Raw genomic sequence first — 13,944 nt, forward strand, 5'->3', positions numbered from 1 at the left:
TCTTGTTAGCTTTCAAAGTTTACTTGATGCAAATGACAGGGTTCTCACACTGCTTTTTGATCATTTCAAGCAGTAGTCAAAGATGTAAAATATATCTATACACATCTCAGACGTGGGCTGGCAGCCACTATCAAGCAACCATCACAGCTGGCATTAAGATGGCCCCCAGGACTGCAGGATATAGAGAACACAGAGCAAAGTGGAGATACTCACACATCATAGCAGCTAAGAAATATAGACATGTATGTTTAAAGAAAGTCTACTAAGTCACGTAATTTTTTTTTTTTCTTTAATCATGAAAGTTAAAGTTATACTCAACATGTACTGGACAATTTACATTTGCAATCAGTGTACCTTTGCATTTTAGTTATGGCACAGTCTGCCCACTTTACCACGTCCAGAAAAAAAGCCTGCTGCCAAATGGAGAAGGCTTCAGCTCTCCTTCAACAGGTGGATTGGGCTCTGGCCTAGGTCTAGAATGATAGACATTCTCAGGGATAGGTCGGTCTGTCTTCACTTTTGTGACCTATAAAGAAAAAGTAAAGAATTACACAACTTTCTATAGCATTTAACAGAAAAGTTAGGTAGTTAGGTTAAGGGAACCACCACCAGATCACGCTAAGAACACAGCACGGATTGGATGAAAGGCTCCTACCTCGTGTTTTTAAAAAAAAAGAAAAAAAAGAAAAAAAATAGTAGTGAAGGGCATTTTATACATAGCTATGTCACAGTTCTACAAACGTGTGAGCTTCACTGCTAAAGGAAGGGTCTCTGCATTAGATAAAAGTAAATTAGGTGGAGAAGTATGAGCAAAGTGCAGGTCTTCCAGGAACGCTAGAGAATGCTGAAAGGGTCTTGATTTCTAGTAAAGTCTACAAGCTTCCAGTGTTGAGTTCATTTATCACCTTTTAAGATGGGAGAAAAGTTTGACACCAGGTCTGGAAAAAACGCACGTAGGAAGGAAAACTGGAATCTGATTATCCAATCAGAAAGGCAGACAGTTACCTTAGAGAGCTGTCCCAGATCAGGTCTCACCCAGCCCAACTTCTCTAGCACACAGTTATCAAACACTGCCTGTTGCTTTCGGCATCGACGGAGCTCCTGCAAGTTGCTATAGTCAATGCACGTCCAGTATTCAGTAAATGGCTCTGCACAGTGTACCTTAATCTTCCTGTAAGAGATTGCAGAAAGAAAATCATTGGCAAGTGATATAGTTAATGCTTTCCTCTCTTACTCATTCAAACTTCAGTTTCTGCATCTTCTTCGTTGCAATTCCTCGTACCCACCTAAGGCTGTCAGAAGACAGTTTCTGAAGCACCATTAAACAGAACCTAATGCCAGCATCACAGAAATTTGCATCACTGTGGCTACAAGCAGGGATAGCAGCAACTTCACCAATATGTGGAGGGTGTTCTTGTGAAGTACATGGACATGGCTCCCCCACGTGTGATGTTCCTCTGGTTAACTAACATAGCATGCATTAGACAGTGTTCTAAGAACTCCCAATTACTTTGATGTCTTCACCTGAGAAAGGAGGGAGGCTCTGATTACTGCCTGCTACAAGAGAGGAGGATGTGCTCCGAGCAGGCTGAGTCAGGTGCTGTGTTGGAAGCCTAGCAACACAGCGCTGGCACTGACACATGCCCTCACCCATACTTCTGTCATAAGAACTCAATTCTGAAGCTACCGGAGTTTTTACAGTAGGGTGCACGTGAAACAGGTGACAGCGTGGAATTTCAGCTTCTGTTCCAGATTTCATACCATATCTATGAGCAGCAAGGCACTCTGCAGCAGCGAGAAAGAGCAAGGTCAACTTTAAACAGATAACACAGAAGGCACGACGCTCCCCTCAGCGCCACTGCCAGGGCGTTTTCAGCAGCTCTCAGCTCTCCGCCCCACACGCACCTGAAGAAGTCGAGCGCGCACTGGTTGACCTGCCGGCCCTCCCGCAGGCATTTCCGCGGGTCCTTCTCCTCCCAGCGGCACAGCATGAACTCCTTGTTGGGCCGGTCGCACTGCGAGCCGTAGTGGTGGGCCGCGGCCTTCAGCACGGCCGAGCTGACCGCCACCTGCAGCGGGACAAAGCGGCAATAGGACCGGCCGTCCCAGAGGCGCCCGGCGAAGCCGAGCCCAGTCCCTCCCTCGCTCGCTCACCTCCTGCACATCGAGCTCCTCCAGGGAGGGCACCTGCACGGTGCCGGGCATGGCGGCGCCGCTCTCCTTGAGCTCCCCTCAGCGCCCGGCCGCCACCGCGCATGCGCCGCCGCTGGGGGGCGGGACCGCGCGTGCGGCGGCGCGGCGGGGGGCGGAGCTCGGCGGCTCACCGCGGGCGGCGGCGTTGCCATGGCGACCGCGCCGCGCAGCGCCGCCACGGAGGTGACGGGCAGCCGCTTCTGCGGCGACACCCAGCGCGGCAGGTGGGACCGGCGGGGGGAGTCGGGACGGCGGGGAGAGAGCGGCCCCGACCGCCCCTCTTCTCCCGCAGGATGGAGGGACGGGGCTCCTACACGCTGCCCACCGGCACCGAGTACCGCGGCGAGCTGCGGGACGGCGCGTTCCACGGGCGGGGCGAGCTGCTGTTCCCCGGCGGCGGCACCTTCCGCGCGGTGTGGCACCGCGGGCAGCCCGCGGAGGTACGGCGGGCGGCACCGGGGGGCGCGGCCCGGGAGCCGCCGGCTCTCACCGGGCGCCCCGGGACGTGCCTCGCAGGGGAAGTTCACTTTTGCAGACGGCCTCGAATACGCGGCCGAAAGGTGGGATTACTGCGACGGCTACGACAGGAGGTTCTACAGCGAGATCCGCTCGGGGCTCAGAGCCGCAGGTAGCGACGTGCGGGGCCGCCCGGCACGAGGAGGCGGGGCCGGCCGGCCGAGGCCGTCAGTGCGCGTCCCGAGCGTGCGGCGGGGCGGGATGCAGCCTGGCGCTGCGCCCTTCGCGAGAGCGGAACGGAGCTCGGTGTGCAGCCGCGGCTCCGGGCAGTGCGGGATTCGTTCCCAGCGCTGCCGTGCTGGGCTGGGGGCCGCCGCGCCGCGTGCCTGCGACTCCGTGGCCGAGTCGCGGCACGGGGAGATGGGCGAGATCTTCTTACCCCGTTCTTTCCGTGTTTTTCTCCGTTTTCTCCGTCAACAAAATTGTCAGAACGTTTTTATAAAGGTCGTTGTAAAGCGACGATGTTGTTTTTATGGCAAACGCCAAGGAGATGTGATATTTCTTAGCTATTTTGAGCGAAGTCACAAATGCAGGTGGGGGAAAAAAAAAAGCCAAAATAAAGCAAATCCTTTCTGGTTGTTGTTTCTAATTTAGGCATTTCTCAGCTCACCAATCTGGATCCTCCCCGAAAAATCCCAGCAGGATGTTACGACTGTGGTGACGGATTCTATAATCCTGAAACCAGAATTGTCACTGACTACGAACTGAGGTTTCTGAGAAATGCAGGTATGAGAACTTCTTTGGCCCCCAGTCATGCACTTGTAGCTTTTAGGACGGGTGGTTAAAGTGGAGACTTTCAAAAGTGCTTCGGTTCTGTTATCTCCGAGCTAAAATATTTCTTAAATCTTTATTCTTCTCAGCTATTTATGTATCCCCAGAGTTGCACTGATCACATTTTGTAAAATTACAGTGAAATAATTGTATTCCCATTTAGTAACTTAATCTCTGGAAAATCTTCAATCTCTTCCATTACGATCTGAGAGAAAGGAATGGCAGCGAGGTGTGCAGCATTCCTCTGGACAACTGGCAAGCTGTGTTGTGACCCAGCACAGAGCTTAAGCATCTGCTTGTCTTCAAGTGTGAGAACAGCCCCTTTTGTTTAAATGGGCTTTAGGGCTCATACGTTGCTAAATAGGAAACTGTCTTGTCACGTTCTAGAGCTGTGTTTTGGGACAAATCTGACAAAGACTGGGTCTCATGGATCAGTCCCCAAATTAATAAACCTTGATGAAAATCAGTTCTCATGAAGTCAAAAGGGAAGCGTTATAAATAATATGCAAACAGAAGAACCCCCAACGGCTGACAGCAGGGTAACTCAAAAAGATAATCTGACCTGAAAGAAGTGCTTTGTGTTCTGGTTATTTAAACTCTATGTTTATCACCCTTTTCAGTCCATATATATATATATATAATTTTTTTTTTATTTTTAAACAAAAATGCTTTTCAAAGGAACCACCCCCCTCTTTTTCTCCTCTCCTCTCCTCTCCTCTCCTCTCCTCTCCTCTCCTCTCCTCTCCTCTCCTCATGTCCAAATCACAAGACCTGGTGTTTTTAGAAGACAGAATGCTGCATTTTCAGCGTGCCACAGTCGAACAATTTTGTTGCTTGGAAACTCCCTTTTTCAGAAATTTTACTATTTGTTGAAAAAAATTCTGCTCGGCTCTACTTTCAAGAGCTTTTGTGAGTGTGCACTATGATATTGGAGGAGGGAAGTGAAGGGGGGAAGCTAAATGAATTGGAGATACCATCTGCTATAAAATATACCCTATGATACATGGCCTGTTTTATAAACGTTGAATAAAAACTGATCTAGATTATTACAAATGGCATTGATCCAAAATACTGGAATGCAGTGGGCCTACTGATGAGGAAGATAAGCAACATGCTTTCCAAAAACACAGGAACCTACACAGATTAGTACAGGAGGGAACGCCTTGGAATTCAATTTATTGTTTTTTAATCTGTTCTTTGAACTCATTGTCCTTGATGACAATTATCTCAAACCCTACGAATTATATCAATCAATATTCACTGACCAGAGCGGCGCAGCGTGCGGTCTGACAGCATTGCTGGAGATGTGCTTTGTGTGACCATTCCCCTGCAAAGCCGGGACACAAAGTTAATCTTGTTGATGCGAGTGTGAAGAAGGAATGTGTCATGTAGGCCAGACCCTTCCTTTTAAGAACATGAACACAATTGAAAAACCCAGCACTTGTTCAACATCAGAGGAACACTTTCTGCCCCAGGAGAGATGATTCAGGGCACAAGGCCACTGCAGTTAAAAAAAATATATATATTAAAAAAGCCCAGCTGTAAGCAGAAGAAACTGAGGAAGAGGCTGGAATGACAGGGAACAGATCCAGAATTACTCCATTATAGGTTGGGCAGGAAGGAGCAGGAAAACCTCCAGGCTTCCAGCCAAGTCTTGAAAGCATCAAAAGCAGATGGTAGGAAGCATTCAGGAAGTTCTTACAACAGCTTGACAGGTTTACCAAAACGACACTATCTTCCTCAGGTCTGGAAGCAGGCATAAAGAATACTCCAGTTCTCACCTTTCACCCTGGCCCTATTATGAAGCAATTTCTGATTGTTTCTCGGCCGTTTGGGAAACAGAGCAAGGAAGCATACTGCCTTGGCACCGACTTTCCTGCCAAACTGGCAGCATCCAGCTATCATTCCAAAAGGCTGGAAAAAAAAATAGTCTCCATTTACAATTACAGAGTTTGTTTCCACCACTTCTTTGTCAAGATGAGTGTTCGTAGAGTACCGTAGAGACTCCTATTAAATTTGGCAAGCTTTGCATTTCACTAGCACGGAGGTCTGATCCTCATTTACTTAAAGAGCTCTTACTGTAAAGCAGAGCAAAGGCCCATCATGAAGATATAATCAGGCCCAGAGAATGAAATGACAGCAACAGTTTTGTTATACTTCAGCAAAGTTTTCCAAATTCTCATTGCAGTCTTGCAGTTATTACTCCATCCCCAAACCTCTGTTTCCTCAGGGATGCTCAAATTTCTCTTCATTCTTCATATGCTCTTCAATCTTTTTTTTTTTCCTAGTATTGCAAAGTACACAAAATTGGACACATAAATAAGAATAATAATACTGGTTTGTAAGGAGATACACTGTTTATTTTGAATAGGCACTGGGACTGGACTCCTGTTTCAGTCAGAGTATTCTTTCTTTCTTTTTTTTTTTTTCCTCCCAGAAATTGGTCTCCTGGCACCTCTGTAAGAGAGTTTAGTCAATAGAAAATAGGAGGATTTCCCAATTTTTCAGGGTAAAGTAGGAAATATACGATGTTACGTTCAATGCAAAGGAGGTTGGTAAAAGAAGAGAAATGATTCAAGTTTTAGACCCCCGAATATTGGAGAGGCCCATCATTTTTAAAGAGAAAATACTGTCAGAAATAGAAATCTTGTTCTCCTGAGGAAAGCTCGATAGGAGATTGCCTGGGTCACCTCTCTTCTGATGAAAAGCAAAGATACTTCTGATGAAAATTGCCCTGTTTCTCCTGCAGCTCTCCTGATGCTGGGTTAAATAGTATGAAACACTTTTGCTCTTTGCAATATGAGAAAATTTGTGCTTCTACTTCTGCGTTCCATTTTCAGGTTAAATTAGTACGAGTGCAGTGCATGGGGTGGTAGCTTTCTGCACTGCAGTCAGTATTACCTGAAATACGTGCATCTCTTCATATGAGATCAAGAATAGGAAGACACAAAGCTTCCTTTATTCTATAACTCAGTCAGGTAACTGAACTAACATGCATGTTACTAAGAGCAGGATTAGGCCCAAAAACCCAAGGCAAGCAGCCACTAAGAGAAAAGGTTTTGGTACTGCTGCAGTCCCAAGCCAGCAAGCAATCAGCCTAGGATTTCTGCAAGCCTGAAAGTCTCATAGAAAGCAACAGGAAAAGACCTGCTGCTTAAGGAATCATTAGAAGCTGAAAAGATCAAGACTCAAGAATATTATTTTATTCTGATTTTAACAAGGCTGGTTTTAGACCATCCAGTTTTCCTTGGTTTTGAGGCTGACCCAACTCCGCAGGCAAGTTTGAGAACACCTTTTAATTCTAAGCCTTAGTAATCATGGACTTAGAGTTACCTCCCACCCCATTAATGTGGGATGGAGGTCTGAAGGGATTTAAAAGCAATTTTTTTTTAAAGTCTGCAGAGAAGTATTCACCCATAGCAGGCTTATTCAAGTATGTAAATCCACGAGATAAATCTGCTACCTTTAGGCTTCTTTGACTGAAATCTCTGATGCAACCTGCAGCAAGTGCTGCCTGAGAAATGGAGACTTTGACTTGTGTGAAGAACGTGAAACAGCCATAACCACTCAGTAACTGCAGAGGGTAATATTCCTGTACCTACCCTCATGCTCCCCGACTACACACAGATGTGTGCGTGCCCTTTCTCATAAACTACTGGAGAACTGGGCTAGGGTGAGGACCTGGCAGTTTTCTGGAGAAAGACAGCAAGTTTAACTTAGAGTTGACTGTAGTGCAGGGAAAAAAGAAAAAAAATAAATTTAAAAAAAGATGGCATTGGGGATCACACATTGATCTTTCTTCCCTGTTCTTCTTTGAAATCACCCGTTCTGCTGATGGAGGGAGTGGATGAGCACTCTGATTCCAGGCTTGTCCCCAACCATTGCCTAAGAATGTAGGAGCAGTTTTGGCAGATGCCCGTATTGCTAAGGAGAGGAAAGCCCCAGCAGCACACATACAAGGGATACAGTATTTTTGTTCGAATGAATTTAGCTTCCCATCGATTTAAATGTCTACTTACAACACAGGACCATTTAATCTTTTGTACATTTGTTTCTTTTTTATTTGACTTAAGACACTGAATTTAGATGAGGTTTAGTTCCTACATATTGAAACTCTTAAAAGCTCTTCAAATAATTGTTCTTTGGATACTTGTTAAGCTAAAGAAATCAGTTTTGATCGGCAGTAAAAGTTCATGCTATTTTAAGTGCAATGCTATAGCTATTTTCTGTTGTATATTTAATCATTTTGAATTATATGTCATGTAAAAGATTTTAGCTCTGGGGCATTTGCCAGATGGCTGATTCTGCATTTCACACAACAAAAGAAATAATGTTTGTGTAAAGCTCTTAAAAATAGTTGGTAATCAGTATATTCTACAACGAATAGGATCCAGACCTGTTTGAAGAAAAAAAAAAAAGAAAAAAGAAAAAAGCACACAAAAAAACAGCTTTTGCAGAAATTAATTTGGAGAATTTGGTCTCTACCTCTCAGCTCTGAACAAAACAAATGATGTCCATTATTTGCTGATTTTTTTTTTAACATTTGATAAGTTAACTGAATTGTAAATTTTATGTATTTTTATGTTAAATGGCAATTATTGCAATCCATTCATCTTTTTCCTTTGCTTTGGCTCACAAACTTATTTCTGAAAAAAGGAGTTTGTAAAATAGACAGCCTATGCTACTCTCAATTTACAGTAGAGCATATGAATATGAGAAGCCTTTTGCTTTTCTTGCAACCAAAGCTCACATCCTTTCTGCATTCTCCCTGACTACTGCTGACTCCTCTTTCTGGCCTCTTTTATTCAAATTCCTCCAAAATACCTTTGCAAAAAGTACTTTGTCTCTCTGCCATGGAACTCAGCTTGCTTTCTTTACCCACAACACTCCACACAAGTCCATACAAATTCACCTTTTGGTCTCGTCTCCTCCATCCCCTCTATACCTTTTTCCCTTGCAGCTGGTCCCAGGGCAGTTTTTCTGCTCACACTGGTATAAATCCTCCATTTTCTAGTACATACTTTCCTGGCTCATTACTTCTGTGATACTCAAAAGACTTGAAAAATATCATGCCAAGAGGAAGGTTAGAAATTTTGCTGCAGCTCTTTAACCTGGATGTCCAAGTCTCTTGTCTACCTATTCCTATTTTTACGTAAGTAGCTTTTGTCCTGATGTGAGAGATGCAGACCTAAGTAACGCTCAGTGCTCAACAAGTAGGTTGTTTAGGGACCCAAACGTTAGAAGTCAGATCGTTTGAATGCCACTGCAGAATGCATATTTATTATGTCTTTCTCTGTATCAAAGTCTGTTCAGGTGATGGATGTAGTTGGAGTCCACTCATCCATTTAACCAAGAATATATTTTTATATTAAACTTGGCTTAAGTGCTTTAATATAAAATATAAATTAGATATAAACCATATTGGTTCATACTACAACCAGCAGTGATAGTACTAATAGTGGCATCATGACACAAGTTACTACAGCAATTTCAGTAGCTGTAGCTTTTGCAGATACACTGTTCCTTGTGGTTTGCTGGCCTTAAAATACTTATCATTTTGGAAACTATGAAAGTTTCAGTTCCAAACAGTGGCATGCCAAGAAAAACAACTTTGTTTGTGCGCTAGCCATCCCATTGTGAACCCGTTGGGCAGGTTATTCACAAGTCCTATAGGCACTTGCATTCAGCTATACTGCTCACGTGCAAACAAGTTTTACAAGAGATGGAAAGTTCATTTTTGGGCCGTTTTGGAATTACTGTAATTAAATGTAAATGGAAGGGTGAGAATTTGTGGGTGGAAGCAAAGGTTAATTGAAAACATGTTTTCATTTTCTTGCCAGCCTTGATGTTGGTGAGGTCAGGCACAGTAAGGAAAGCAGTGCTAGGGACCCAAAGGGGCAGTGGAAATGAAAGGGGTGTGCCAGGCAGAGTCCACGGCTGAGATGCTATCACACACGACTGTGATTGAGCAGTGGAAGAACATGATAAACTGCACTGCGGGTGACGGGAGGAGTCAGGCATGCGAAAGAATTAACTGATACTGTTGTTTACAACGGTGTGTGTGTGTGCTTGGCCCTCTACAAACAGAGAGGAAACTCAGCTCTAGTTCAAGGATGACCTATTGTAAACATGTGCTCTGATAAACCCTGCTCATGGGAAGCTGCTCAGACACCTGGCTGTGTCTCACAGCCACAGGCGTGTGCTCCAGGGTGTGCTGGAGTGTGAGCCCCCGATGGAGGGACAATTTGGGGCACGGCTGCTCCCTCCTGAAGGGATGATGTGTGCTCACACCTGTTCCCAGCTCTCCATCATGCAGAGGTAGGAACCAAGGATCGGAATTTTGGCACACATCAAGCCTCTGGTGTAGATAGAGCCTTTAAGGCACCAGAGCCATGTGCAGCTGCACAGTGCAGCATGAAGACCTAACGCAGAGTCAGACCAAAGGTACGAAAGGCTTTTGGGATGGACAGCGTAGCTCTTTCCCTGTATAAGCCACCAAGTTCCAATTTCAGTGTGGTTCTACATACCTCCAGGTGGTTTCCTGACAAAGCACAAGTTAGAGTGCAAATCCTGAAGCCTACAAGATGACACTGCTGTTTGCTAGCAGTCACATATTATGGCTTACAGAGCCTCAAGACATCTCTCACAGCTGAAGTTTTCATAAGCAACACAGAAAAGCAATAGCTAGAATCAAATCATTCTAAACTTTGCAATATACATTTAACTAGGAAGGTTAAATACACCTAAATTACAGTGTAATTTCAAGTCATCTCTCAGAAACACCCTGAAGCAAGCCCCAGCTTTTCAGCTTTTTCTAATCACGCTTCTGAAAGACACGCGGAGTGTTGTAGCTGGGGAAGTCACTCTTGCCCCTACTACACTAGACTGAACATGGAAAAGCAGGTAAATGGTTCAGTCACATTCACTGAGCTCACCATGGAACATATCTTACAGCATTTTTGACAGAATTTACTGTCACATGGACCTTCAGTCAAAACAAGGAAGAGACCTGCAAAGCAATAATTGTTAAGAAGGACAAGAGGTTGCTACTTACAGAAGCAAAGTAGGGCCAAAATGCTCAGCTGGGTCTTAGTTTTATAAAAATGCTCCATCACAACCAATGCACAGGCACCTCGATCACAGCACATCCCTGTGCCTTACACCCCAGTCAGTACTCCAGTGGGGAACAGACACTGCTTTGGGGATTAGTCATGCAGGTGGCTACCAGGATTGGCTCCATATGCTTTGAGTCTGCTTAATGAAAACAGCTTGAATTAATTACTTAAATTAAAAAGGAGCAGCCTCAGGTTGGGCTGGCTGAGGATCTGGTCTACAGTATTCAAAATCTATGTTGTGGATTGTAGAAAACTAATCTTATTTTTGATTGAGACATAAGGAAATAATTTGTGATATTCAGTCAATAGTTGCACGTATTCTAGCAGCTCATCCATTAACGTCCAACTTTATCTTTCTCTGCTTGAGGATTTCAATTCAGTGCTGTGATAAGAGTCGTTATATTTCACTAACTTCAGAGGAAATAACTTGATGTTTACCAACTGAACACAGATACAATGGATAGCTGTAACCTTTTCAGCCAAATCCTTCTTCTTTACCTTCAAATTTAAACATCAGTTCTGTTTCAGCAAAGTGTGTTCCCTGAATCTATATTCTACTAAGGAAAATCTTTAAAAAAAAGAAAAAAAAAGAAAAAAAAAAGAAAAAGATAAACTTGTAAAGATAAATATGCTGACACAAAATTCAAAACACAACACGAAGAACCTCATACCTCCTAATTGTGCACAGGGTGATAATTTACCACTGATTAAAGAGTTTGTATTTTTTTCAAATCTTTTTTAAAGGGAAAATTACTTCTGAAGGTGAAGATGTGCTTAGACAATCATATTAACATATTCAAACAATTGTAATTTGCAAAATAGTAATTACAACTCACTATCTGGTAGCATTAATCAAACTTCAAGGTTTAATTCCATTTTAAATATTGATGAAATGTGATTCTCCAATCTAACCCTGGTGTTGCAGGGTTATGGAAGCAGCCAGTGACAGAAAAAGAGGAACGTGTAGTTAACAAGCAGCTGCCACAAAGAAGGATCGGCATCTGTGATTTAAATTGTTAGCTGCACAGTCAGGTAGAGTGTAAAAAGGGTAGTCAAGAGGCTGTTAAGTCCATTGCTGCCAATTACTAACAATCAGGGAGGAGCTTTAAGACTTGTTCAGTACAATAAACCCAGTTTGTCTTGTTTCAGGGGTTACTACTGAAGAGGTTGCAGCTGCACTGATTCAAATAGCCCTAAAACTACAGTAATTATCAACCAGTCTTCTTTAGTGTAGCAAAAGTATGTTTTACCATAGCTTAACTCTTTACATTCTAATATTTCTCTGCCTCTTCTCCCATAGCTGGCCCCAGAGCCATTCTGATGTCTGCTTTTGTGGTTCTAGCTGTGCTGGATCAGTGCTTTCCTTTCCCTTACCTGCCCCGAGGAGCAGTCGTACAGCACTCTTGGGTTGGATGGCAGTGCTAGGATTTGCTTTAGAATATTTTTTTTTAATATTTAGTCATTACACCTATTATTCATTTTCATACATAAAGTTGAAATCCATATAGCTCGTTCAGTTTTTGCAGCTGATTATTTTAATTTTGCATGGGATCTGATCACTGCATAAACATTGCGAGGCTGGGGAGGCTGAAGGCACAGCACAATCTGCCTGTGTAATGAAAACAGTGCAGAAAGAAGCTAGGCAAACCAGGGCTGTGCTGGAAACACAAAGCCAGGTGTAGCATCTGCCTTTCTCAGCGCCTGTAGCCTCGATGCTGTTACGTGACCACAACAGATTTCTCACTAGGAAGGTGGGCTGATTATTTCTAGTACTCAAGTGAACCACTTACATCATTACCCAAATATGAGCTAGATAGCGGTGATGTGTAGCATGTTTAAGGTTTGTTTATTCCTTCACCATGACAGAAATAGACAAAGTTTCATTTCTATGCCATTACCACAAGCTCAGACAAAGTATTTTTTTTAGTCAGGGAGATCTCAGCTAAAACCACAGCTACCCGCACTGGACAATGTCTGTCATAGCCTGGGCTCACGTGATCGCCTCATTACAGAGCCAGAACACCTAGTGCATAGAACAAAAGCCAGCACGTTGATTACGGCTTTGATGTTGTTTTTAAGAAAGCTGAAGGACCACATTTGCATTCCTGCTGCAGCCAGCAATGGAAGCTCTGCCCGTGTCAGGATTGTGTGGTCTGCGAGTGATGTTCAGCGCTCATCTTTTTCCTTTTAGCATATTTTTCCAGGATTTATTTTCTCCTAATTTATGTCTGAACAAGAAATATGCCATCAGTAGGGTCAGTCAGCATCAGCAGCCCTTCATCAGAGAGCAGCTGCTGTACAAGGAACAGAGTGCAGGGAAACTGCTTGGGAAACATCCCAAGATCCACAGGCCTTCCTGAGCGGGGTCGTCAGGGAAGAGCAGCCCTTCAGACAAGGGACGAATGCTTTGGCACATGCTTCAGTTCAGCCTGCTTTGATCAAGATGCCAGCAGAGCTCCCTGGGAGCAGCATCTTGTGAGAAGTGAAACCTGCGCTCAGCTCACGTGAACAGAAAGGAGAAAAGGAAGGGGGGCAGCATGGAAAGGAAAGGGGAAGAGGAAAAAGAGCAAAGGGAACAAAAAGGAAAGGAGCAAAGCTGACCATTCAAAACCCACTAGAACAATCAGTAAGATTTAACTACACGATTGAAGACTCTTGTACACAAACCTAATTTGTCACACACTCTTCTGTTCACTTCTTAGATTAGCACAGCTCACTCCTTCTACATTTCAAATGCTACTACATCACTTTAACCCAAAGGTACAAGTCCCCAGTCAAAGGTTTCCACGAGAATTTGACTCCTTCCAAGGAAGAGGCTTCATCCTTGATCTGTTCTGCCCTCGCCAAGCAGGGCTCTTAAATGTGGAGGAGCTGGGATCCTGTGCTACACCAAGAGATGTTCTCAGCCTCAGCACCACAGCCTCTCTGCTCCCTCCTAGGAACCATCTCTGTTTTTAGGTAATAAAGGCTGCTATAAAACCCTTCACACTGAGGTGAAAAGCACACATCACCATGAGAATGTGTTAAGACAGTGGTAAATGCAAGCAGCAGCTCTAATGTATTTAATTTATATAAAAATAAATACAGTTATTCTATTTTCCTTTTTCCAAGGCTTCCTGGCCTACTGCACAGATCTGTTTTCCCCTAAACAAACACAAGGAAATGCTGTAGAACAGTTTTTGAAGACAAGGCTGTTGAAGTCCCTGGAATTAAGACACCACAGCTTACATTTGCCAAGTTATTTGTTCATAACCATACACAAAATTTCTGTTCAACCTTTGCTGGACAGCTGTTCTTTCCTACATTGTCTTTCCACACTATTGTGCTCTGAGAATGTGGCAGACATGAA

General features: G+C 44.0%; 2 protein-coding genes across 5 annotated transcripts in view; one reads left to right on the top strand and one right to left on the bottom strand.

Annotated features, from left to right (window-relative positions):
* On the bottom strand, positions 1–2,292 carry NDUFA8 (NADH:ubiquinone oxidoreductase subunit A8). The gene is made up of 4 exons (XM_010721038.2): positions 2,155–2,292; positions 1,906–2,069; positions 1,006–1,171; positions 1–526 (listed from the first exon to the last, which is right to left on the bottom strand). Exons 1-4 carry the CDS (start codon positions 2,203–2,205, stop codon positions 389–391), a joined length of 519 nt encoding a protein of 172 aa, XP_010719340.1. The 5' UTR covers positions 2,206–2,292; the 3' UTR covers positions 1–388.
* The window catches only part of MORN5 (MORN repeat containing 5), a 13,678-nt gene continuing 1,974 nt past the window's right edge, over positions 2,241–13,944 (top strand). For 2 of the 4 annotated variants that reach the window (XM_085239081.1, XM_085239082.1), the window contains exons 1-3: positions 2,241–2,633; positions 2,710–2,821; positions 3,304–3,435. In XM_085239081.1, the coding sequence (XP_085095207.1) occupies positions 2,256–2,633; positions 2,710–2,821; positions 3,304–3,435 (622 nt within the window). In that variant the 5' untranslated portion in view covers positions 2,241–2,255. Of the gene's footprint in view, positions 2,634–2,709; positions 2,822–3,303; positions 3,436–3,643; positions 4,550–13,944 lie in introns of those variants that run through there. The other 2 variants (XM_085239084.1, XM_085239083.1) reach the window with 2 other exon arrangements.

Source organism: Meleagris gallopavo, chromosome 19 (assembly GCF_905368555.1).
Source record: "Meleagris gallopavo chromosome 19, MGAL_WU_HG_1.1, whole genome shotgun sequence".
NCBI classification, from domain to species: Eukaryota; Metazoa; Chordata; class Aves; order Galliformes; family Phasianidae; genus Meleagris; species Meleagris gallopavo.